This window comes from Vipera ursinii (assembly GCF_947247035.1).
Source record: "Vipera ursinii genome assembly, chromosome: 1".
Taxonomy (NCBI): Eukaryota; Metazoa; Chordata; class Lepidosauria; order Squamata; family Viperidae; genus Vipera; species Vipera ursinii.
The window spans coordinates 239,972,080-239,999,198 of NC_139512.1; the positions used below are offsets into that span (position 1 = coordinate 239,972,080).

The following is a 27,119-nucleotide window of genomic DNA, read 5'->3' on the forward strand; positions in this document are numbered from 1 at the left end:
GTTTTAAGACTGCATGGATTAATTGCTTCATTGCTGCTCCTTCCTAATTAAAACAAGTAGGGCACTTGTTTAATTAGGATACCTCTTCCTTATTAGCCAACTGTTTTATGTTTCTTTCTTAGAGATGGAACTCCCTTTGCCATCCAGGCTGTCTTCCACCCCTAAGTAGACAATTATTCCTCAGATATGTTCCATTCCAGGTATTAAAGTGAAATGCAGGTATCAGACCAATCAGCTTCTGTACATAGCACAGAGAGAGTACAATCTGCTTTTGCTTAAGGCAGCAACGTGTCACCTGCAGTCTTATTACATCATGATTCTCTATGGTACATTTACATAGTGCAGAATTTTTGTAGGAGTTAGGGCAAGGTAATCCTCACAAAAAACCTTTAGGATTTGGATATAGATATATAAATGTATGGGTGCATGTGCATTTTGCAAAATTGCTACTATTTCAGTGACTTGAATCCTTGTGAAATAAAAGTGTGAAGTCTACATAAAATTATTTGTGACACTTGGGAATCTTTATAGATACGGTACAAAAGCAGCCTGATATTTTGCTCTTATTAAATTAGTTTCCTTTTATTAAATTTAACTTAAAATGGTCTTTCCTCTTGCCAACAATATTTGGACGGCAAAATGGTGAGTTCTCATAACTCCGATCTTGTGCTCCCTGTTCTTTGTTCTTGGTTTGCCTAAGCGTAGCGTTGACTGGGCTTTTATTTTCTTTGCTTGAAGGTTTTGATAACAATGGGGCTATTACAGGACCTAGAAGTACACGGAATAGTAATCCTGAAGAGCATGCAACATACTACTTCAATACATTCTCTAAGGAAATGCTAGTTCAGGTAATATGTTTGTGTGTGTTGGAGAGACATATCTGTGTTGTATAATTTTCTGAGTGCTGAAGTTGATCATGGTGTGAGCTTTTTTGCTGTAGCGTCAGAAATAAATCTTGGCAAATCACATTAAACTGATCATGGATTGTCAGTTATGTAATGTGATATAGAAAGTGTTCTTGAATGAACCTTTTTATTATCAAAGTACAACGTGTACAGTGAGATTGGCTGAGCCTCCCTTCATGCCCCCCCCAACAACTCACAGTGACAACAAACCCACCATCTTGTTACACCATGTGAGCTAATTGCACAACACACCAGCCTCGCAAGTCAATCATACATAGAGTTATTTCCCATTCAGGAGCCTTACAGCCCATGGATAGAAGCTGTTCTTCAGCCTGTTGGTACGGCTGGCTACACTTCTGTATCTCCTACCCAATGGTAGGAGAGTAAAGAGGTACCGACCAGGGTGTGAGTCGTCCCTGAGAATTTTCCTCACTCTTCCAAGGCAAGAAGCCCTGGCAATGTCATCCAGTGGTGTCAGGAGACAGCCCACAATGTTTTGTGCTGTGCTCACCACCCTCTGTAATATCTTCCTATCCGCTGCTGTCTGGCCAGCATACCAAACCACAATACAGTGTAAGAGGATGCTCTCTATAGTAGACTGGTAGAAGAAAGTCATTAGCCGTTTTTCTACCCTGTTCTTCCGCAAGACCCTGAGGAAGTGGAGTCTCTGTTGGGCCTTTCACAGAATAGTTTTAATTTGTCTTAGGGTTGTTGGGACACACTACACAGTTCAGTTTCCAAGAATGCCATGAATGTATTCAAAACACACCCAGGTACACCCACACCCACAAGCTGGTTCTATAAACAGAAAGGGTGAACACGCAGCAAGGTCTCCTACTGAGGAAGATCATAATGGATTTTGCTCTTCCCCAAAAAAATATCTGTTAGATTTATTAACTGCCTTACTGCAGAAGTTCTAAACACTGCATAAAATAATCAGGCTGCAATACAAATAGCAATACAATGGTTTTGTAATAGTATTACAATAGTAACAGTAACAACAGTAATGGTGCAGATCTTTGTGTAGCTGTTTAAATATCATAGGACATCTGGAAAATCCAGGTCTTGATTCTGTAGTTAACCATGAATGAGGGCCAAACTTCCCTGGGGAGTAAGTTGTTTCAAGAGAAGGGAGCTATCAAAATGTCCACCTTCTTGTCTCCTCTAACTTTCAGCAGGCACTTTATTCAATCAGATTGGGTGGGCAGAATTCACTTGGAATAGGCAGCTTTTAAATTACCCAGGCCCTGAGACATTTAAGAATTTACAAATGTTAATCAGCACTTCATATTGCCCTTGGAAGCAAACAAATCCCATAACAGAAAGTTTATGTGGCAATGCCCTGATTGTCCAGTAAGCATGTAGGCAACTCCATTTGCACCCGTGGTAGTTTTAAGGTGGTCTTCATTGGCAACCCTGTGAAGAGTGAATGGCAGTAGTGGAAGCATAAAGGAAGGGGAATAAGTAACTGTCTTCCACAACCCTTTCTTAAGTTAAATTCCTTCCATGGATTCCTTCCATGGTTAAGCAAACCATAACTTAGTACAGTCCATTAACCAGATTTGTATGTGACCTTGTATTTAGCCAGAATTCTCGTAAATGCATAAAATGTTTTGATTCTAAAGTATTTTATCTTACAGGCTATGGTGGGAATTCTGCAAGTCAATGTGCATAGCAAAGAGAGCACATTGATGCAAGATCTAAAGCCTTTTCGGATTCTTATCAGTTTACTGGACAAACCTGAGCTAGGTAACTAAAATTTAATTGGCAGTGTGTTTGAGCATATGGCAAACGTTGCATTAGACTGGAACCTGAATTAAAAAAAAAACTAGCTTGGACTTTCTGAGTACATGTGTTCATACACTATAAACAAAGCAGTAGTCCTGATTTTATAGCCAACCTTTCCTCCTTACCTTCTCTTGATATTCAAATTACTGCTCCTCTTGTCCCGTCTTCAAATGCTGTTGCCAGCCTATTACCATGTAGATTGGTGGTGCAGAGTTATTGTCATAGGGAAGGGTGGTGTCGCTCCAGAGGAGTCCTGGGAAAAGTTAAAATTGTGCTTATGTAACAATAATGGGAAATTATTAGGGTATCTAACAGCTGTCTAGCACTGTAGGGATGTAAATGCAACGAGATACATCAGCAGACAAATTTCGTGTCAAATCTCAGTAAAAATTTACATCATATAAATAATACAAGAAAAATAGCACTAGAGATAACCAAGATTGTAGATTAAATTACAGATGGTAATATGCATGTGTTAAGAATTCATAAAACAAACACAATGATAGGTAAGAACCTATCATTGATAAGTAAGATAGGTAAGCTAAGAGCCGTGGCGGTGCAGTGGTTAGAACACAGTAGTGCAGGCTACTTCTGCTGACTGCCAGCTGCCAGCAGATTGGCAGCCCAAATCTCACTGTCTCAAGGTTGACTCAGCCTTCCATACTTCCAAGGTCTAATTTAGTCCAAGAGGTTCCATCTTTGGTTATGGGAGGAGAGGTGTTACCTCCCATTGATAGGGCGCGCAACTTAGGCGTCCTCCTGGATACACAACTCAGTTTTGAAGATCATATAGGAGTTGTGGCCAGGGGGGCTTTTGCCCAGGTTCGCCTGGTGCACCAGTTGCGCCCCTATCTGGACTGAGATGCTCTACATACGGTCACTCATGCGCTCGTTACCTCCAGTATAGATTACTGCAATGCTCTCTACATGGGGCTGCCCTTGACCACCCGGAGGCTCCAGCTGGTGCAGAATGCGGCCGCACAGGTTCTGATGGGAGTATCCCGATACTCCCATATTATACCCCTCCTGCGTGAGCTGCATTGGTTACCGGTTGCCCTCTGGGTGAGATTTAAGGTGCTGGTTCTTACCTATAAAGCCCTACATGGCCTACGCCCGGGATATTTGCAGGACCGTCTGCTGCCAGGAACGACTTCCCATCGCCTGCTGTGCTCACACAGGGAGGGCCTCCTCAGGGTGCCATCGGCAATGTCGGCTGGCGACCCCCAGGGGGAGGGCCTTCTCTGTGGGAACGCCTGCCCTGTGGAATCAGCTTCCCCTTGAGCTCCGGATGGCCCCGGATCTCCGGTCCTTTCGTCGCGACCTCAAAACATTTCTTTTCCTTCAGGCTGACCTGGACTGATGATAGGGGTTTTTAAAAAAGAAAATGTTTTTATTATTTTATCACTGGGGCTTGTTAGTTTAATCTTTTTTTAACGTTTGTATTATTGTGTTTTATTGTTGTTAGCCCCCCTGTGTCCTTCGGGAGATAGGGCGGCATATAAGTCCCAATAATAAATAAATAAATAAATTTTTATTTCAGCTAATAGTGTAAAAATTATTTTGCCCAGTCAATCAGTTTCATAATATTAGTGACATAAATTCCTGGAATAAAGTGCATGTAAACACTTTTCAACTGTATCAGTGGATCATTTCAGATAATTACACTTAGTAATTGAAATCAATGAAACATAAGCCAGCAAACATATATATGGTGAATGCACAATTATTTGTTTGCCTTGTAAGAATCAGCTTTATATTGCAAAGATTCTGTTCTCAGCAGTTCAATAGTAGCAAAAATATGTTGATCAAATCTCTTCAGGATTTCCGAAAATCTGTTACTATCAATAAAATACATATAGTGCAGGATAATTTATCAATATAATTGCAATTCTTTCCCTTATTTTTAGGACCTGTAATATTAGAAGATGTACTAATTGAAGTATTTAGGACATTATACACTCAGTGCAAAGCGGAACTGGATCTTCAGATGGAGTCTTCCTTCAGTAAGGATCATTCTCAACTAAGCAGGTGATTAGGAGTGGGGGGGAAAGAAAGAAATTGCTGCCATGGTCCTAATCATTCAGTTTCTCCCAGAAACATAAGGCTGCTGTTAATTAGATTTCTGTGAATAGCAGGCTTCCATGCCGGTTGGGCAAAAAAAATGCAGATAATTGAGGGGGAAAAACATTTTCACAAAGCAGGTGATCATTGTGGATTTTGGACAATTTTTATGACGTTTTTCCCTCTTGGCCCCACAAGGAGGTTTGCCATTGCCTTCTTTTGATATATGTTTTGATTTCTTAGTTGAGTCTGCAGCTCCGATATTTCCAGGTGGTCCCCAATCCAGATATTACCCAGAGTCCCAGTTAGCTTCTGAATACAAACCAGATTAACCAGGTTACACTTGCTCAGTAATGATTGGCTAATATTAGAAAGTGCCATAAGTCATTAGTAAGGATCCTATTTGTCTCTGGTTTTCTGCCACCTTATTGTACTCTTTTGGGCCTTAATGCTCTACTAGCACTACTTCTTATCACTTTCATGAAGTTAAAATTGAAAAGTTGTTATCAGGGAAAGAGTAATTTTTTAAACTTCTTCAGCCACTTTCTTATACATGAGTTCCAGGAAGTTTGTGGCGGGCAGCAGACACTTTTATTTTGCCCACATTTTGAACACTTTTTAATATAGAAGGAAGTATTATGAAATGTCCTATGTGGAAAAGATAGTAAAAGTGAGAGAGAACCAAAAAACCCAGAAGGAAAAGATGGTAATAAAATGAAGCACTGCTGTTAAGAAACAAAGAAATAAGTTTGAATCAGGAATATACGGTAGATGGTTGACTATGTACATATTTCACTGAGCTGTTGGGTTTTTCTTTCAGCAAATTGAGGGAAAATAAGAAAACAGCAGAGCTGATTAAAACTGCCAATCTTCTGTTTAATTCTTTTGAGCCTTATTACATGTGGGACTACATTGCCCGTTGGTTTGAAGAATGCTGTAGGTAAGATACATTTCAATAACTGTTGAAAAGGTATATTTTATAAATAGGGTTTCATATTCTTTGAGAAAATAAAAGAACTGGTTCATTTCTGATCTGTAGGAAAGAAAAGCTGCATAATTCCAAATATTCAAAAGGGATGTGTCTTTTAGAAGGGGAGGGCTGATGTGGAAGGTGTCACTTTATTCTTTTGAGAGTGTGCACTGGCCGTGCTATCCCATAATTTCTGTCTTGATGGTCTTCACAATATACTTCACTCTAGTGAAAGGCACTGGTTTTAGGATATGTGTAAGTGTACAGTGTGCTTAGTCTATAATAATCCATTCAGATGCACGTTAGCAGTCAGTGCTGAAGGTTATGAAACATGATTCTGTATAGGGGTCTTTTTCCTGGGGGGGGGGGAAATGACAGGATGTGATTTTTAATTCCCTGCTAAAACTTTTGCCCTTTCAGAAGTTATTCTGGAGAGTTAGGGAACTCTGCAAAATAGTGTATGAGTTTGTAAAGGGCAGAGGATTCAGGGGCAGCCTAATCCATGGGAAATAATAATAGTGATTAAAGAAAAACACAAATTTTTAATTGCTTCTTTGAAATTCTGATTTTAAAAAAATATATGTGAAGAGGGGTTGTTGTTTTTTGTAACTGAAATACGGTTCTGTAATTTCCACTGATTGGTTGATTTGATTTGTAGTGCTGTCTATCTCACCTAAGCGACTCTCAACAGCTGACGACAGCTAAAACAACAATTCAATTTTTTTAAAAAAAAGTTAAAAACTTAAATGCAAATACCTAAAACATTGATGAGTCTTTTAAAACAAGCATAACCATATTTATAACATAAAGAGTTATAGGCCATGTTTATAACATTCTAAAATAATAGTTTAAGAAATAGTTACAAAATCTACTTACAGTTTCTAGTCCTGCAGATGCTTGTGCTACCAATGCATAAACTATGCTTGAATTCCTAGGCGGACTCTGCATGCTCGGTTACAGGCTGTGCCTGGAGGTGCTAGTGAACCTGCTGAATTCCCTCTTACCAACTTTTGCCTTCTGGTTGATTTTTTGTTGGATATAGTCTCTTTGGTAAGATTCCCTTTGTTCATTCTGACTATAGTCTTCCTAATAGTTCTCTTTTGTTTTATAAAATAGATGGGCTGGAGAAGTGTTTGACTTTAAGGCGCATAACAAGCAATATTATAGGCTCTCAGTGTACTGACAATTAAAGGTTATAAGATGGAGACTTGTCTTTATGTGTAGGATCTGTTTTATTTCTTGTCACGGTAATTTCTCTTTTTTAAATTTCTCATTACTATTCTGCTCTGACTGTAGATTATTTTTGTTGTTAAATCTGCTAAATAGCAGTAGTTCTTTTGCATGTATCACAACTACCTGTTAGATAACAATATATGTTAATGCAGGCTCTTGAAAATGCCTTTTCCCTATTATCTTTCTTGTATCTTCAAATTCTTTGCTTTTTTCATTTCAAAGCCTACTAGAAGTATGAGAGTGCTTTGTCAGGTATGGCATTCTTACTGTATTTTTTTAATGAAAAACAATCTTTTGTGCGCACATCTGACAATATATATTTTGTAAAATTTGTTGTGAGAAAACTGAAATTGCTAGTCTAAGACCATCGTTTTTGACCTATCAGTTTCCATTATTAACTTGTTTTCAAGTGAGTATTATTAACAGAATAAATAAAATATTTATAATATGTGAATATTTTTTTCATATTGTCAATGAACCGTATGTTGATTTGAGGAATTATCCAGATAATGTTTTCATTCCTTTAAAGAAAGTCTTAAAAAGTGCATGAGAGTTACTCAAAAGTCGTCGCTTCTGAAATTTTCTAAAGGTTCTGCTGATTTCTCTTGTGTGCTAGAATATGTTTTTGTATATTTCTCTGTAAATAGATGTGAAGAATGTGTGTAGGATATAAGGCTGTATCATGTAAGTCTTCTGAAAACACCCTCCCTTTCCTTCTGTTCTTCTGACATCTTCTCAGTTCCCACCCGGCTCCTAAAGCCTCCATCTTTTCAGGAATTTTTTTGAATCAGCTAAACCAGACATGTCAAACACAAGGCCCGGGGGCCAGATCCGGCCCGCAAAGTGGTTTCATGTGGCCCGCGAAGCCATCCTGGAAACAGTGAGGGAACGGCCCCCACTGCCTTGGCCCTGGCCCAGAGACCCTCAGATCTGTCCCACTCCTGCCCAGGCCCCCATAGGCACCCTTGATGCAAATGATGTAGAGCTGGCCACGCCCACCCAGTAGGCCATATGCACTCTAGCCACGCCCACCCAGTAGGCCACGCCCACCCTGGCCATACCCACCTGGCCCCCTGAGGGCAACCGCAATGCTGATGCGGCCCTCAATGAAATTGAGTTTGACACCCCTGAACGAAACTGTGTTGACTAGAACTGAGGGGGGAAATCAATAAAAGCAACACAGTGGCAGTTTCTGTTGCTCTTAAAATCCCTGTTTTAGAAGGGGTTCATGCCTGTCTATTTGCTTTGGCCCCTACCATCCCCAGGCCCCTGGGTTATAACCTATCAAATTTAGTAGGGTTTTCCAGTATTAAAGAGAAGTCTGGGAATGGTATCTCAGTCTTCTGGATTAAGTTATTAGTATCACTTGATGTGTTACATCTTTTTTTTTTAAAAAAAAATCCAATTTCTGGAATTTGATTGCCCATTTACATTGAAGTTGCAATTCACTAGATTAATCAAAGAGGGGTGATTTAATCATGTGCTTTTTACTTTGTTTTTAGGAAACGTATATTGAAATACAAACAGAACATCTGCCTCAGCTTTTACTTAGAATGATCTCTGCACTGACGAGCCATCTTCAGACACTGCACTTGTGCGAGCTGACCGATTCCTTGAAACTCTGCTCAAAGATTCTTAGCAAAGTTCAACCTCCCCTGTTATCTCCTGGTACTGATGGTGTCCTGCAGTTACCAAACAGACACAATGTTCTCAAAGAATGGGAAGAGAAAAAGGTAACTCTGCAGATGCCATTGCTTTCTTTAAAGATTACAGATTATTAGCTTTTAAAAAAAGATTTATTTTATTTATTTATTAATTTTATTTGTATACTGCCCTTCTCCCGAAGGACTCAGGGCGGTGAACAGGGCAATACATATTAAAAAACAAGATACAAAAATTAAAAACGATTAAAAAATGCCCATGAATAAGTTAACACACATTAAAATAGATTAAAACAGATTAATAAAACCCAACCCCATCCCATCAGGCCAGGCCAGCTTGTTCAAAAAGGTAGGTTTTGAGATCGCACCGGAAGGAGCGGAGGTCAGGCGCCATCCGGAGCTCGACCGGAAGATGGTTCCATAAGTCCGGCGCGCCCACAGAGAACGCCCTCCCCCTGGGGGCCACCAGTCGACATTCTTTGACCGGTGGCACCCTGAGGAGGCCCTCTCTGTGGGAGCGTACTGGGCGGAGGGAAGTTGACACCGACCGCAGTTGCTCCCCAAGATATGCTGTCAATTTAACTATTATTCTGCTGCTTGAAAGTTGGCGACCTTGAAGAACAGGTGGGTTATCACTGTCTCTAAGATCTTATCTTGTTTGTGCATTTTCTGTGCTAAAAGCCTATCTTTGGTACTCTATGTTCAACAGCAACATAGCTTGGAAGCTTGTTTTCATTGTCTCTAGTAACAGAAGAAAGTTTAGAAGTCATTTCCTGCCCTTACAGCCCATAGAGCAATACCACCTTTCCCTGAAACTAAAGACAATAATGAAACCTTAGTCTTGATAACCTGTTCAGTTGTCGATGTCTGTCATTTCAAAGTTACAGGGAAAGGTTAGGACGGTGGGAGATAAAAATAAGTTTGGGGGGGTGGGAATTGAAATGTGTACAAAATTAAAAAAATTAAAAATAAAAAAATAAAAAAATAACATAATAATGTAACAAGTATGCATAATTTGACTTTCTCATAATTTTGTTTTGCATTTGAACCTATTAAATATAAATATATAATTTAGTCAGATAATTATGATTACCGATCGACTATATTTTAAAAGGTTGTCAGTTTTTGTTATAAATGGAAGCATAAGTGCAGACCTGGCATATTTTAATTTTGTCAGTTCATAAGTTGAAAAACAAAGTTGAAAACAGAAGAAACTATTTTCAGGAAAATAAGACAGGATTATATCACAGCCAACAGCACTTCATCTAGCCTCTAGGCTAAAAGAAAATCAGGCTCTGAAGACACAGATATATTTGGTTCTTGAGTTGCACCACCGCTTGTCCTCTGTGTATAGGAACTCTACTACTCTGATATATTAGACAAAAGCCTTCCTTTTACTGGTTAATATGAAGCCTTTTGCAGAAGCCTGTTTTGGCAGGCTTTGTTGACAAAGTGGCCTGCAAAACTGAAGGCAAACCAGGTAAAATTATATGGAGAGAGAATCACAGTAATTCATTGGTACTAAACAGAACAGGAAGGCTTTGGATTTATTAAACACTTCTGTAGATTCAAATATATCATTTTGTATGTAATTTGCTATCAAGGTGCATCAAATCATTAAGAGTCATATTCAACTTGATTCAAATAGTTCAGACTCAAAGTTTCTCATACATTAGTATTCAGTCAGATTTTACTTAGTTGTGGTTTAATTTATTAGGCGGATTTTATCATCCTGTTTTGTGTTATTCTAATATGCAGAAGGGACGCGGTGGCTCAGTGGGTTAGGACACTGAGCTTGTTGATCAGAAGGTCGGCAGTTTGGCGGGTCGAATCCCGAGTGCCACGTAACAGTGAGCACCTGTTACTCGTCCCAGCTTCTGCCAACCTAGCAGTTCGAAAGCACGTAAAAATGCAAGTAGAAAAATAGGGACCACTACAGTGGGAAGGTAACAGTGTTCTGTGCGCCTCTGGCATCTAGTCATGCTGGCCACATGACCACGGAGATATCCTCGGACAAACTCTGGCTCTTCAGCTTTGAAACGGAGATGAGCACCGGCCCCTAGAGTCGGAAACGACTAGCACGCATGTGCGGGGAACCTTTACCTTTACCTAATATGCAGAAACCACATAGTGTTCAACAGGATTGCCTCACTCTAAATTTTATGTGGGATTTGTAAATTGAGAATGAGGATCATTAAAATTCTAAAATCAATTGTGGAAGAATACAGTCAGTAAAAGAAATGTACTCTTGCAGTTGCCTTTCACTTGTAATTTTTTTAAAAAGGGCTATTTTATGTTATTTAAATCTTAATCTTCTTCTGTCTTGAGTAGATGCCATTAGTTGCTGTTGAAAATCCCAATGATGCATTTGAGGATGGAGAAAATCCCCCAAGCAGTCGGTCATCTGAAAGTGGATTTACTGAGTTTGTACAATACCAGGCAGATACAACTGAGGAGATTGACAGGATGTTGAGTGGGGGTCCTGGAGTACCTACCATCCCCCTTATGGGCAGTGCCTCCTCCGAGACAGAGTCTGCCTCAACAGTGGGTTCAGAGGAAACCATCGTACAGCCTCCTTCCAAGTGGACCCAAGGGACAGGATCTCGAAGTGGGAAGACAATGACAATTCAAAAGACTGCAATGCAGTGCTGTTTGGAATATGCCCAACAGTTTTTAACCAGATTTATCAACCTCTACATCATTCCAAGCAATTCATCGTCTCGGCCTTTGGCCACAGGGATTCAGGAGGACCTTGTAAGAGGGAAAGGAGAGACTGCACCATGCACAAGAGAGTCGCAAGGAGATGCATCCAGAGGGGGAAAAACAGCTAAGAAGACAACGCCAAAAGAGTACCACTCTGCATTCATTGCTGCATGTCAGCTCTTTCTTGAATGCTCAAGTTTCCCAGTTTACATTGCAGAAGGAAACCATCCCTCTGAAATTCATGCAGAGAAAGCAGACGTTGGTGAGTCATTATGTATAGGATATCTTAAGTTTTTATATGTTTGACTGAACCATGGGAATTGGAGGGAAGAGGGAGATTATTTCTGCATTGCTTTTTGTTCCCTGCTTTGCATAAGTAAAGAAAACAACGGTTGCTTTGTATGGGAAATTAGAACATAGAAGTTAGAGATAATGCTGAGACATAATTTTGAGAATCAGTTTGAAGTCTGCTCCAAACTAATGAGTATTTAACATATTAGTGTACATAAGAGTAGAGATGACATTGAGCTAAATGCACATCTTTACATTTTAGTGCCTGTTTTTGACATGCTGACATTGGTCAGATTTGCATAACACAATTAATCAGAGAAGTATGTTGTTTGGACCTACTAATAAAATCAAGCATAGTTTAATCTGATTGTTGGTCAAACTATTTTCCCTGTTTAGGGAAAACCCAGAAACCTAGTCAACCAGTTGTTCAAGCCCCAGACACTCAGGTTTCTCTAGAAATGAAAGAAGTAGAGGTGCTATATAACAAACATTGCTGCCACAACATAGTAGCCATAAAGTATGCCTTGCAATAGACTGATTGGCTGCAGAGTCCAAGCTACATTTAAAAAAAAATATTTGAATTTATAAATTGCCCTGCAGTAGTGGAATCCGGGTGGCATACATCAACATGAGTAAGGGTTTGTTAACATAATGAAAAGCTTTTGGTTATAGACTTGAAATTAAATCTTTTCAATGGAGAGGAGACTAATAATAGTATAGTATTATTAATATTCAAGAGTTCTAGGAGTTTTTCTTCTTTGATCATGTTCTAGATCAACCTCGGATTTCCAGATGTGATGACTCCTGTTATAATTTTCAGCAAGGGTCATGTTGACTGGGGAATTCTTGGGGTTGAATCTACACATCTTGATGTCTCTGATTTGTGGAAAGCTGTTCTAGATTCTTAAAAATGAGTCTCAGTTTCTTCTCCACAGTTCATTCTTACATCTGACATCTGATGCTCTTTTTAATACTATATATTCAGCATTCTGTGCCTAAATTCAGGAAATGTTATAATAAATCAGTCTGGGTTTTTCCTTATCTGGCACTTGAATTCACATTCAAGTATTAACATCAGTGCTTTTGGCCACTGATTACTTTTTGTATTTGTTGGCTTTTGCTTTTTCCATATATAGTTGCTATATGTATAGTTGCTATATCTGCAAAAGCTCGGTGCACCATAATGTTACATGTCCATCAAGAACCTGGAATGAAATATTTTATCCCTAGTTTTTAGTTATTATCTTTATAAATTAATATAGGTCTGAAAATTCAGACACAACTCTTCCAGTTCCACTTCTGTTTTTAGTAGCATCTGTAAATGAGAGTGGTAAGTTTCAAAACTGAAGTTTACTTGCTAAGATAGCAAAGGTGGTGTATCCTCAGGGTATCGCCGGTCAAGGATTGCCGATAGGCGATCCCCAGGGGGAGGGCGTTCTCTGTGGGCGCGCCTGCCCTATGGAATCAACTGCCAACGGAACTCCAGACTGCCCCCGACCTTCGTTCATTTCGCTGGGACCTAAAAACCTGGCTCTTTGAGCTATCTGGTCTGGACTGAGGGGTTTAATATTTTTAAATTGTGATTTAATTTTTGCGGCTAGACTTAATTTAATTTATTTTAATTTTATATTGGATTGTTTTTAAATTTTGCCTTGTAAACCGCCCTGAGTCCTTTGGGAATAGGGCGGTATATAAACCAAATAAATAAATAAATAAATAAATAAATAGGCATAATTAATCATAAACAAATTATTTTCTGATTAGAATTCTCTAAGCTGAATGGCCTTTTCATCTTGCCTTTCACTAAAAGTTACCCAAGCTGAAAGGCTCTTTTTTTCGTTATCCATTTTACTGGCTTTCCCAGAACTATAAATGAAGTCATGTAATATTCGGGATAGTTGAGTAGATAAGCAAGATGTAAAAAATATTATCCAGATGTGTGTCAGATATGGTAATGCTTTTATATTTTTATATAGCACAAATATATTTCTTTCTTTCCAGATTGTGAGCAAGAGCAGCCCCTTTTGTGGCTCCAGACCCTTATGAATGCTTGCAGGCAAGCAAATGATTTTGGTGTCCAAAGCATTACTATTTCTTTAATAATGGACTTAGTTGGATTGTCTCAGTCAATTGCTGTTGTCACTGGAGAAAACCGGAATAGTGTAGAAACAGCGCAACCACTGAGTCCAAACCAGGGAAGAGTAGCTGTTGTTATCAGACCTCCTCTTAATCAAGGCCACCTCAGATACATGGCTGAAAAGACAGATTTTTTCAAGGTACGGGAGATCATTCATAACATTTTAATAGTTAAGAACTGATTTGGAGTGATTGTGTTATCAGCATCAACAATAGTATTTGTACCATTAGGTAAACAAAATTTCCCTTGGGTTTTTTTCCTTGTCTTGTCCTCCCACTTTCCTATCAGAGCCAATTTGGGGAGCCTCCAGAACAATTTCTGAGGATTTATGGGGAGCTATAGGAGAAAGGGTCAGGAGGGGGAATCACTCTGATTCCCTGTTCCGTGACTAAAACTGTTTTCACTTTAGGAAACTCAGCATTTCTTTCATTCTTAAGTTTAGTTCTTTAGGAATTTGTCCTGTTTATGGCTTTCAGGGTTATTTTTAAAGATTGTTACTCATAACAAATATATTGTTAATATCGTTATTGTTACTGTAATTGTTGTTATTATTATTGTTATTTTAATTTTCAATTGGATTCACAGTCTGAGACTGTTACAAACTTAACAGTTCACGTCCTAACCAAGGACCTAAGAGGTATTAAGATAATGTCTGGGGATATAGGCAGTTCTGAGTAGGATGGGTGTTTTTTTTTGCAAAGGCGGAATATTTAGGTCTAATAAGTTCAAAATTTCCATGTATCTAGGCAGCCCTTTGGGTATTGCTCCAAGGGCTCCTATTACTATTGGCACAACCATTAAATTCTTCCTCCACATTCGCTCAGCTTCAATTTGCAAATCACTATATTTCGTTATTTTTTTCTACCTGTTTCTCTTCAATTCGTGCATCACCTGGTATTGCAATATCAATGAACCAGACATTTTTTTTTCTTTTCCACAATAGTGATATCCAACGTGTTGTTAGTTGTTGTAGCTTTTATTATTGTTATTTTAAAGCTGCCCCTCTCCTTGGCAGTGTACTAATTTATTCTTTTTTTTTCCCTGCAGACTAAAAATTGATATTATTTTGCTGAGTAGATTTATCAGAATAATGCTGCTGAGATTCATTGTAAAGTATAATTCTCTAAGAAATTTAGTTGGAATACAAAACTGTTTCTAGTTTGAATTATCATTTTATAACATTTACTTCTAGGCTTTATATAGGGTGGGGTGAAAAATCATGAGTGAAACTATTTTTATTCACTGGGGCTTTTTCTTCCTCTGCTCTCTGAAAAGGCTTTCCTCTGAACTGGCTACAGGATTGTAGAATGCTGTGGGATGTGGCATATGGAGCTGGAGTTGGGGGGAATTGACTGCACTATCGATGCTGGATATTCATAAGATAACCTTTATTGTCATTTTTTTTACCGTGGGCACAACGGCACACATCAAAAATGAAATTTAGTTGCCCACTCTCAAAGTGAAACACATACAGGACACACACCTAAAACATACTACATACAACATATGTATAGACCCACGCCCCTACCCATACATAACAAATAAATATTAAATACTGTCCATCTTGAATATACAACGGAAGGAGGAAGCCTGCGAGTTCACAAGGTTAATGCTGTATGGAATGAAACTATGGCTGAATCTGCTATTTGTTTATCTGTTTGTATCTCACTCAAGATATCATACATGAGTATCATATGCGATCTTCACCCTATCAATCCTGCTAGAAAAAAATGGCTAAGGAAGAAATGGTTAATCTGAAGTCACTCACAGAGCTCTATCATTGAGTGGGAACTTTAGCCATAGCATTATGCTGATCTATAGTGCACACAAAAGTGCCTTCCTCTTGTATAAGAATACAAGAATACATTGTATTCAAGCAGAAATGTTTAGCACCTTTATCAATAGCTGAAACAGAACATCCAAAGGGTATGACTCAGTGGTAACACTAATGAAACTTTTTTTAAAAAAATAATAATCATCAAAGGCTGTTATATATGTGATTATTCTGTTTTACTTTCCAAAGCGTGTGGCATTAACTTTATGGGACCAACTGGGTGATGGGACCCCCCAATACCATCAGAAGAGTGTGGAGCTTTTTTTCCAGTTGCACAATCTAGTTCCGTCTTCTAGTATTTGTGAGGATGTTATCAGTCAACAGCTGACCCACAGAGACAAGGTAAACCTTTCTCCTTTTCTTCTGAATAGTGTCCTCTTCTAACCTCCTTTCCCATATTTACTTTCTTCTGGTGATCCTTGCAGCCTGGATTGCTCTTCTAACTTTGTTCTGGTGCAACCTTTAGTTTTACTTCTTAAATGGATTGTTCACGTCATTCCTCTCTTTTTTCTCTTCCCCGCCCCAGATGCAATCTGAATAGCTTTATTCATTGTTTACATGATGGTACCTTCAGTATGAAATAGTTAAAATAACAGTCTAATTTTTTACGTATGACAAGCTCACCCACCTCAGGTGGCAAAATACTCGCAGTCTGAGCTGAACAGTTTATAGTGTCAGTCTCGCAAATGTGTCGAGAAACAATTCTGAATATTTTCACTTCCAATTTCTTTCTAAGTAATGTATTTAGGATCACATTGTACTACTGAAATCAAATTGTGATAGCTGGTTTTTTTTTCCATTAGGATTAGTGTTAAGAGTTCTAATATTTAGAAATGCCTTGATCATTGTTTGGACAGTTTTCTTCACTTATAAGTTTATGTAGTAATCTTGTTTATTCATTTATTATTGGTAAATTATATCCTGCTTTTCTGAGGGCTTGAGATGGCACCCATGTCTGTACTCAATTTCTGCAACCATCACTTTGTGAAGTATGTTCTACTGAAACAGGGCTATTGGTCCTGACTTATTCAACCTCTAGTAAATTCTATCACCTAGTAAGTTCTGTTATTAAATGGGAGTTGGACTTAGATTGTACCTGCCCAGATCTGGCACATTAATTGCTATGTGAGACTCTCATTGTTTTCTGTCTTAGAATTTTAGGTGGGCATTCATTGTATGAGCCTCCATCCACCCCTTCCTGTAGGCCCCCATGCACTTTAGAGTTTGCTCTGGAAAGTCCTCCAGTTCCCTTCAGAGCAGATTTTTGAGGTATGTGAGGAAGAATCAGATCACCTGATGTCAGAAATCCTTTCAGCAGAAATGGACTAGTTGGATACTGTGTAGATCTTAAAACTGTCAAAATAGCTCCTCGACCTTTTGGAGGAGATGTCTTTCTGAAATTTCTATTTTCTATCTTCTGCTTCAAAGATAAATTGCTACTTGTGATTCTGAGTTTTGTTCCTTGCCATTTCATGAAATTATAATTTTTAAAATTCTGACTACAGAAAGTAAAATTTCTTTTTTCGTTTCATAGAAATACAATTGTAAACCATCAACAATGCTCTGGTTAAAATTGTTGTTCCTTCAGACTGATAATGAGGAAAGAAACACATGACAGCTATATTGATTGTTACTGATTTAGATAATTGTCTCCTTACCCAATTTGATGGATTATATTAAGAGTGAATTTATTTGTTCCTTCGTTTTGTAGAAAATCAGAATGGAAGCTCATGCAAAGTTTGCAGTACTTTGGCATCTCACTAGAGACCTCCATATTAACAAGTCCTCATCATACGGTCGTTCATTTGACAGGTTAGTTAGTTACACGGATAGATGAAATAGAAAATTATTAACTATTATTTAGTAAAATAATATATTTTTGTAATAGTGAGCTTATGCTTATAGAAATTTTCAGAACATAATAGTTTTGAAACATTTAAAAAAATAATTTACTCTGATAAATTGACATTGTAGTGAGTAACTATCCTTGGGAAAACAAGAAAGGATAAAGTTGATGACCAAATTCAGTTTCAGCTTATCAGAATTAATATTTATTATTTACATGTACATAAATGGGAAGATGCTTGAAATAGCAAAAAAATCTCTCACAATACCTCTTTTAAAATTGCTCCCATATATGACCTGATAGAGAGATAGAAATGAAATATTTCATGACAAAGCAACAATGGCAGATAAAGTGATTTCATCTGGTCTAACAGTACATGATCAAAACTATCTCAATCTTCCCTCATAAAGTAACTATTTAAGTTTTAGAACTGTATGTTTAGAACTATTTGTAACTGTATTACGTGGAGAATAATTACTGAATAAAATGTTAACATGGGCAGCCAATTGTGAGCATTTGCTAGTGATTTAAACGAAGTATTAACCTCATTGCCTCTCCAACAGCATGATCCTTTAACCCAATCTTTTCTATTGGTATTCAATAGATCTGATTCTTTTCTGAATAAGACATAATCTAAGATGTATTCAAAATTTTAGTACTGATGTTAATATCTCTTTGTCCAGGCAAAACAGTAACATTTCTTTATTATTTGAGACATTGTTGCATATCAAATCATATATCCAACAGACTTTTATTGGGAGCAATTTTTTGTGTACCTGAATTTAAAAATATTTATAGTAAATTAGGTGTTTCTGAAACATACTAGCCAATAGAAATGCAAAAATTCAAAATTTGGAAAAACAGTTTCCCTTTCTTTAATAGATGGTTGCATCTTTTGTTCAGATCAAAGATCACCTCATAAATTGACAAAAAAAATATAAAACGTTCGAGTGTTTTATAGGTATGTGCAGTATCTGTCCTTTCATGGACAGACCACTACCTCCTGCGGTTGGGCCTCCGTCACGTCACCCCCCCATGTCAGGAAGTGGAACCGACCAGGTGGTTCCGCCCCAGGCGCCTGATGGACCCAGATAAATTCCAGATGGCGCTTGGACCGATTCCCACCTCCCTCTCCCACAACCCGGTCGAGTCCTTAGTTAATGCCTGGCAACAGGCTGCTTCGGAGGCGCTCGACCGCGTTGTCCCTTTGCGGCCTCTGACCCGGCGCAAGTCCCGACTCGCTCCTTGGTTCTCCAAGGACCTGCGGGAGATGAAGCGCCAGAGAAGGGGCCTAGAGAGCATTTGGAGAGCCAGTCGGTCTGAGTCTGACCGAACACAGTTAAGATCCTTTTCTAGATCCTATCTTGTGGCAATGAGGGTGGCAAAGCGCGCCTACTTCACCACCCTCATTGCGTCCGCAGATAATCGCCCGGCCGCCCTATTTAGAGTGGTCCGCTCCCTTTTAAGTCAAGAGACGGGAGAGGACCCCCTACATGGACGGGCTGAGGAATTTAGTAAATATCTGGTGGACAAAATTGCTCAGATTCGGGCTGGTCTGGACTCTGACTGGGCAGTATCTAACGAGAGGAAAACGATGAAGTTGGCCAAGTACATTTGGGAAGAGTTTGATCCTGTGACTCCGGATGAAGTGGACAAGATCATGGGGAAACTAAGTGCCGCCACATGTTTGTTGGACCCGTGTCCCTCCTGGCTAGTCTATGCTTCTCGGGAGGTTACACGAGGCTGGCTCCTAGCAGTTATCAATGCCTCACTGAGTGAAGGGTACTTCCCTGCTGCCTTGAAAGAGGCGGTGGTAAGGCCCCTCCTCAAGAAACCGGCACTGGACCCAGCTGTTTTAAACAACTTCCGTCCTGTCTCCAACCTTCGCTTCCTTGCGAAGGTCGTTGAGAGCGTGGTGGCACGACAGCTCCCTTTGAACCTGGAGGAAGCTGAATATCTAGATCCGTACCAATCGGGTTTCAGACCAGGGCACAGCACGGAGACGGCATTGGTCGCGCTGGTGAATGATCTCTGGCGGGCCCGAGATAGAGGTTATTCTTCTGTCCTGGTCCTATTAGATCTATCAGCGGCTTTTGATACCATCGACCATGGTATCTTACTGCGTCGTCTTGAGGGGCTGGGAGTGGGAGGCACCGTTCTGCGTTGGTTCTCCTCCTACCTCTCGGACCGTTCGCAGACGGTGTTGGCAGGAGGGCAGAGGTCAAGCCCTAGGCCTCTTAATTGTGGAGTGCCTCAGGGTTCGGTGCTCTCGCCCCTCCTGTTCAACATCTATATGAAGCCGCTGGGAGAGATCATCCGTAGCTTCGGGGTGAAATATCATCAATATGCTGATGATACCCAGCTATTCATCTCCACCCCGAACCAACCCAGTGATGCCCTCGATGTGATGTCCCGTTGTCTGGAAGCGGTACAGATTTGGATGGGAGAAAACAGGCTTCGACTCAACCCGGCCAAGACTGAGTGGCTGTACATACCGTCATCTCGTTTAGTCCAAGAGGTTCCATCTCTGACTATAGGAGGAGAGATGTTACCTCCCATTGATAAAGCACGCAATCTGGGCGTCCTCCTAGATTCACGACTCAGTTTTGAAGATCACATTGGAACCGTGGCTAGGGGGGCATTTGCCCAGATTCGTCTTATATACCAATTGCGCCCCTTTTTGGACCGAGATGCCCTACGTACAGTCATCCACGCACTCGTTACCTCCCGTATTGATTACTGTAATGCTCTCTACATGGGGCTGCCCTTAAAGACCACCCGGAGGCTTCAGCTGGTGCAGAATGCAGCTGCACGGGTTGTGATGGGAGCTTCCCGATACTCCCATATTACACCCCTCCTGCGTGAGCTGCATTGGCTACCAGTTGCCCTCCGGGTGAGATTTAAGGTGCTGGTACTTACCTTTAAAGCCCTACATGGCTTAGGTCCGGGATACTTGCAGGACCATCTGCTGCCGGGAACAAATTCCCATCGTCCAGTACGCTCACACAGAGAAGGCCTCCTCAGGGTACCGTCAGCTAGGCAATGTCGGCTGGCGACCCCCAGGGGGAGGGCCTTCTCTGTGGGAGCACCAACCCTATGGAATCAGCTCCCCCCTGAGCTTCGGATAGCCCAAAACCTCTAATCCTTTCGCCGCGGCCTCAAAACACACCTGTTCCACCAAGCTGACCTAGACTGACAGGCATTTTAATTAATTTATATTTAGTATTTTTAATTCATTTTTAAATTCTCTAATTTTTTTATTGCACTGATGTTCTCAATTTCATTTTATCTTGATTTATGCACTTATTATATGTTTTATTGTGAGCCGCCCTGAGTCCTTCAGGAGATAGGGCGGGATATAAATCCCATCAATAAATAAATAAATAAATAAATATTGGAACCACATTTATTTTAAGACTGTTAACCTTGCCCCCCAAAGCTCAGATTAAAGCACTATCAGCTACTGACACCAAAAGAGATCTCCTTATACTTTTTATTCATATTTCAAGTTTGTTTGAAATATAAAAAACCTCAAATGTTGCATTTGGCATGTGACATACACCTGGCATATAGAAATGTGCCCAGTGAGTAGTGGAATATAATTTAATTTGTGTTTTAAATTTTGTGTAAAATTGCATACAGTATATTGAATTTCTCTTGAATGAAATTCCTTTATTTTTTAAAATAGTATATTTTAGTTATTCTCCTAAATAGCCAGCTGATAGCCAAAGAACATATCTGGAACTTGCGTCTTCTTCCACTGAACACCACTGGCTTGACTAATATATTCATTAAGTTTAGACTACTGCAACGCTCTCTACATGGGGCTGCCCTTGAGGACCACCCGGAGGCTTCAGCTGGTGCAGAATGCAGCCGCGCGAGTCGTGATGGGGGTCTCCCAATACTCCCATGTGACACCTCTACTCCGCGAGCTGCATTGGCTTCCGGTTGCCCTTCGGGTGAGATTCAAGGTGCTGGTGAACTATAAAGCCCTAAATGGCGAGGGTCCGGGATATTTGAGGGAACACCTGCTGCCAGCATCAAGCTCCCTTCGTCCAGTGCGCTCCCACAGGGAGGGTCTTCTCAGGGTGCCGCCGGTTAAAGATTGCCGGGGGGTAACACCCAGGGGTAGGGCCTTCTCAGTGGGTGTGCCTGCCCTGTGGAACCAGCTGCCTGCGAAGCTTAGGACTGCCCCCAACCTCCGTTCATTCCGCCGGGACCTGAAGACCTGGCTCTTCGAGCTTTCTGGCCCAGGCTGAGAATTTTTTAATTTTAATTTTAATTGGGTTTTTACTGTTCTCAGGGTTTTATTTAATCTTTTTTAATTTGTTTTAATGTTTGTATTGACTCTCTTTTAAATGCCCTGTAAACCGCCCTGAGTCCTTTGGGAAAGGGCGGTATATAAATCTAAATAAATAAATAAAATAAATAAATAAGTCAGGGTCCCCAACCCCCGGTCCGCAGCAGCCCAGTAAGCAGGCCACGCAAAGAAGCAAAGTCCCATCCACGGAATGCAGGCAGCACAAAAAAACATACCCCCTCTGGTCCACGGAAAAACCTTTCTCCACAGAACCAGTCCCTGGTATCCAAAAGGTTGGGGGTCACTGCATTAAGTGATCTCATCCATGAGGTATCTAGTAGCTCTGTCCCCATTTTGAAGGGGGAAGCTTTGCACTAGATTAAGGACTGACTTTGGCCAAAAAGAGTGGACTCCAGGAGCACTCAGTGTCCTCAGGTCAAGAGAATATCGGGCTTTCCTAGATGGAGAAATTGATCATAACAGCAGTTTCAAAGCTTGTATTTTTTTTTCTTTTGGCCTGTAATTTTAATAGGAATTTTCTTTCCCCTCTTCAGATCTTTATTTATCTTGTTGGATAGTCTTAACAGCTTAGATGGCTCCACCTGGTCAGTTGGACAGGCCTGGTTAAATCAAGTCCTCCAACGGCATGACATTGCAAGAGTCCTTGAACCTCTGCTTTTGCTGCTTCTCCATCCAAAAACCCAGCGTATTTCTGTTCAAAGGGTACAGGCTGAATGGTACTGGAATAAATCTCCCTGTTATCTGGAAGATGAAAATGAAAAACATTTTATGCAGAAATTTAATAGTAGTGGTTGTAAGTACCACCTCATTAACCACTGATTTCTCATGATATCCTCAAGTTGGTATTATATTTATATCTTCAGTTTTGGTATTATATTGATATAATGTAGCATAAATAAACATTTTATATTTTCTACTATGTTTAATAACATTTTGTATCATAGTTTTTTTTTTAGTTTTACATTAGTGTATTCATTTTGTTCTATTGTTTTCTACATCGACTGTTATATAATTATATAACTTGAACATTCTGGTTATCCTGAGTTAAAAATTACTACAGGGTGACCTGCCAAAAGTGTGTAGATGCAAGTATGATAATATAAAAATAATACCGATTATAATGCAATATTCTTTCATTCGCTCTTCACACTGACGGAGTTTTCTGTGGATTTTCTCTTGTTATGTTGGATATTATCTAATTTTTAAAGGAATGCTAGATCCAAAGTTCTGCAGATCTTTCCTACATCCGCAGCAATCAAGGATTTCTCTTTCATTTCAGAAATGAACACTGATATTGTCCCTACTGTAATACTTGAATTTGTCAACAGAGTTTTACTCTGGACTCAAAACACCTACTTTAGTATAAGTTAAACAGATTCCTGTTAGGCTCATATTGCACGTTAACTTTTCAGTTTACGTCAGTTAGTTTAAGCAAGACAGATTAAAGATGTCTTGCAGAAAAGGGGATCATATGATGTATGCTAATAACTTCTGAATGGCCATCCAAATAAGGAAAAAAACTCATAACAACTTGTTTTCCTTTTTTTGTTAAGCGTTTGCCACAATACCATCGAGTCAAGAACCAGGGATGTCAACTAAAGAGAACCCCGAAAAGCAGCTGGGTTTAGACGAAATGGAGAATTTTAGTCTCACGGTCAACCCTTTAAGTGACAGGATCTCTCTCCTGAGCACCAGCAGTGAAACTATTCCTTTGGCGGCGTCTGATTTTGACCTTCCTGATAATCAGATAGAAATCATGCAAAGTTCAGACTCTGGCTGCTCCCAGTCATCTGCTGGGGATAACCTCAGCTATGAAGCAGAACCTGAAAGCCTGATTGCACCGGATAGTTCTCAACATTTGAAAGGAGATCCATTAGAGGAAATAATACAGCAAGTGGTCCTTGACCTGATCTGCAAGGTCGTCAATGAGCTTGCAGGAGATGCACAGTCAGACCAAGATGTATATCCTGAAGATGCTTCAACTACATTAAATACTTTAGGTCCCACCGAAGAGGGCTCCAAACGCGAAGAGCCAAACCTTCTGGACAGTCAGAGTAGTTTGCTTAGCAATGACAGTACTCGGCTATTATCTATCTCATCTGAAACTGGACTTGAAAGCATTTCTAATGAAATCTCCAGAAACAGCTCATCACCCTGCATCTCAATAAGCCAGCAGTCTCTCAGCGACCAAACGTTCACTCCGGCGGAAGAAAAGTCAAGGCAGCGGAGTCACAGTAGCATCCAATTCAGTTTCAAAGGGAAATTGCCTGAAAAAATGTCAGAAAAGGAAACCATCGTGAAAGAATCTGGTAAACATCCGGGAGCAAAGCCCAAAGTCAAAATCGCGAAAAGGAAAGATGAAGAAAAGAAGAAAGCACAAGCGGAGAAGCTGAAGCAAAGCAGTGTTTTCTTCAGCGACGGCCTCGACTTGGAAAATTGGTACAGCTGCGGAGAGGGCGAAATCTCAGAAATTGAGAGTGATGCGGGGTCACCGGGGGCGCGGAAATCTCCCCATTTTAATATACATCCTTTATATCAACACGTTTTGTTGTACCTCCAAGTATATGACTCCTCAAGGACCCTGTATTCTTTCTCCGCCATTAAAGCTATCTTGAAAACCAGCCCTTCTGCTTTCGTAAATGCCATTTCTACCACCAGTGTCAATAACGCCTATACCCCCCAGCTTTCCTTACTTCAGAATCTTCTGGCCAGGCATCGCATTTCGGTCATGGGCAAAGACTTTTATAGCCATATCCCAATAGACTCAAACCACAGTTTTCGAAGTTCCATGTATATCGAGATCCTCATCTCTTTGTGCTTGTATTACACGAGGAGCCACTACCCGACCCACGTCAAGGTGTCTTCGCAGGACCTGATAGGGAATCGTAACATGCAAATGATAAGCATCGAAATCTTGTCCCTTCTTTTTGCCGAGCTGGCAAAAGTGGTGGAGAGCTCTACAAAGGGCTTTCCCAGTTTCATTTCGGACATGCTGTCCAAATGCAAGGTCCAGAAGGTGATTCTGCATTGCTTGTTGTCCTCCATCTTCAGCGTCCAGAAGTGGCACAGCGAGAAGACTGCAGGAAAAAATATCGGGGCTGTTGAAGAAGGTTTCTCCGAAGACAATCTTATCAACTTCTCCGAGGACGAGTTGGATAACGGCAGCACTCTCCAGTCACAGCTTTTGAAAGTCCTCCAGCGGCTCATCGTTCTGGAGCACAGAGTGATGACTGTGCCTGAGGAGAACGAGACAGGTTTCGATTTTGTGGTAACCGACTTGGAGCACGTCAGTCCTCAACAGCCCATGGGTTCCCTTCAATATTTACACTCCCAGCCCATAACCTCCCAAGGCATGTTTCTTTGTGCGGTGATAAGAGCCTTACACCAGCATTGTGCCTGTAAGATGCATCCCCAGTGGATAGGGTTAATCACTGCTTCTCTACCTTACATGGGAAAGGTGCTCCAGAGAGTGGTGGTTTCGGTGACCCTACAGCTTTGCAGGAACCTGGATAATCTGATTCAGCAATACAGATATGAAATGGGCTTGTCTGACAGTAGGCATGTATTTCGCTTTGTCTTGTTTCTCTTGGCATTTTTTCTTTTCTTTTTTTTTTAAAGGGAAATTTGTAAGCGCATTACAAAATTGCAACAGATTCGTTGTTGTTTTTAGGCCTCTTTGGAGGGTGTCGGTTACTCCACCAGACATGATGCTTACTCTTTTGGAAGGTATCACAACAATTATTCATTATTGTTTACTTGACCCATCCACGCAGTATCATCAGGTAAACCTTTTTTAGATTTTTCAATTAGTTTTTTTCCCCCAGCTATCAGTGTGTTCTTATTTGTCCTCTGCCCCAGCTAATAGCTTGTTTCAGCCTGTGCATTGTGCAGCCGGTCCATTGACCCTAAGGAATAACTCTTGAAACAGAGAACATTATTTGGCATATTCTGAACTCTTTATGTATAGGCAATTGATAATGCATGTGCAATTTATTACTACTTTGCAAGATCTTGATCTCGCACCTAATACTACAAGAGCAATTTTCATTTACATTTTGGGTAAAAATAGTATAATGTTATGAATACAGTTGGATATTAAAGCACTCTTTCATGAATTACAGAATTTGAGACACTCGGTTTTGGAACTGCTGAACCCAATTTCTAACTTTAATTGAAATTGAACCCAGAATTTCAGTAAATTAGATAAGACATGTTTTCTCTTGATAAAGTCTGTTTTGACTTGGAGGAAGTACTTCATTTTGCAATTTAAACTTGATAAAAAATGTTGTTAGGATTGCATCTGTATCCCATCAGATCTTGAAGCTAATTTCAAAGTTTGTTACAAACTGGTAGGAAAATAATACTGGTTAGCATATAATTCAATGATAGTACAATGCTGCCTAAAACAAAATGGGGAGAAAAACCAGGTGGGAAGAGAATGCGAAAAGGGAACAGGATTCCTGTCCCTAACGATAATTGATTATGTTTTCATCTTTCTTGTTACTAGCTTCTGGTTAATGTAGATCAGAAGCACATGTTTGAAGCACGCAGTGGTATCTTGTCTATCCTTCACATTATCATGTCCTCTGTCACACTTTTGTGGAGCATTCTGTACCAGGCAGACTCTTCAGAGAAAACCGTTGCTGCTGCAGCTGCATCTGTAACCACAATTAATCTTGGATCAACAAAGGTTAGAACACCAGAGTTATGTGTACAAATGATTGGGGTTTTTTTACTAGTGTATGTAATACTTGAATAACAGAGTCAGTTTGATATACTGGTTAAAATGTCAGACTGGAGACAGGAAGTTCTGGGGCTAGAACTCAGTGCAAAGATGCCTGAACGACTCTAGAAGAGTCACTCTCAGCTCTAGGAAGAAAGCCAAGGGGGCAAACAACTTCTGAAAAATCTTGTCAGGAAAACTCCAGGGATTTCAACAAGGGCTCACCAGGAGTCAAAAACCTACCTTGAAGGCACACACATATTTTATTTTTAATCCTTGAATAATCGGTGCCAGGATCTTGACAGGATTACAATATTTAATCTTTCTTCCAGAAAACAGTCTAATGTCTGTATACGATACCATATCGTTTTATGTACCGGTATGTATAAGAGAAGACCTTTTACTACCAGATGATCCAATACTGGGTGGTTGTTTTGTTTTTTTTGTTTTTCATTTCTAAAACAGTTGCAACATGGATATTACTTCTTACGATATCCTACATAGTAGACCCATAGTAGGCTTGAATATATTTGATCAAATAACCACTATCGCCAAAACTTCCCTTGGTTCCATATAAAGTACTTATGTTTCAAGTGCTACAGATATATACGCAAAAATGCCACTGAGAAATTTCGCCAATAAAAGA

General features: G+C 40.0%; 1 protein-coding gene across 1 annotated transcript in view; it reads left to right on the forward strand.

Moving 5' to 3' along the window:
* DOP1A (DOP1 leucine zipper like protein A) overlaps positions 1-27,119 on the forward strand; it is an 83,785-nt gene that overhangs the window by 27,985 nt on the left and 28,681 nt on the right. Inside the window, exons 8-21 of the mRNA XM_083376949.1 lie at positions 739-848; positions 2,546-2,654; positions 4,601-4,721; positions 5,575-5,694; positions 6,660-6,774; positions 8,460-8,690; positions 10,950-11,583; positions 13,614-13,888; positions 15,773-15,925; positions 17,295-17,395; positions 22,284-22,543; positions 23,304-25,308; positions 25,421-25,532; positions 26,258-26,440. Coding sequence (XP_083233075.1) covers positions 739-848; positions 2,546-2,654; positions 4,601-4,721; positions 5,575-5,694; positions 6,660-6,774; positions 8,460-8,690; positions 10,950-11,583; positions 13,614-13,888; positions 15,773-15,925; positions 17,295-17,395; positions 22,284-22,543; positions 23,304-25,308; positions 25,421-25,532; positions 26,258-26,440 — 4,529 coding nt within the window. The remainder of the gene's footprint in view (positions 1-738; positions 849-2,545; positions 2,655-4,600; positions 4,722-5,574; positions 5,695-6,659; positions 6,775-8,459; positions 8,691-10,949; positions 11,584-13,613; positions 13,889-15,772; positions 15,926-17,294; positions 17,396-22,283; positions 22,544-23,303; positions 25,309-25,420; positions 25,533-26,257; positions 26,441-27,119) is intronic.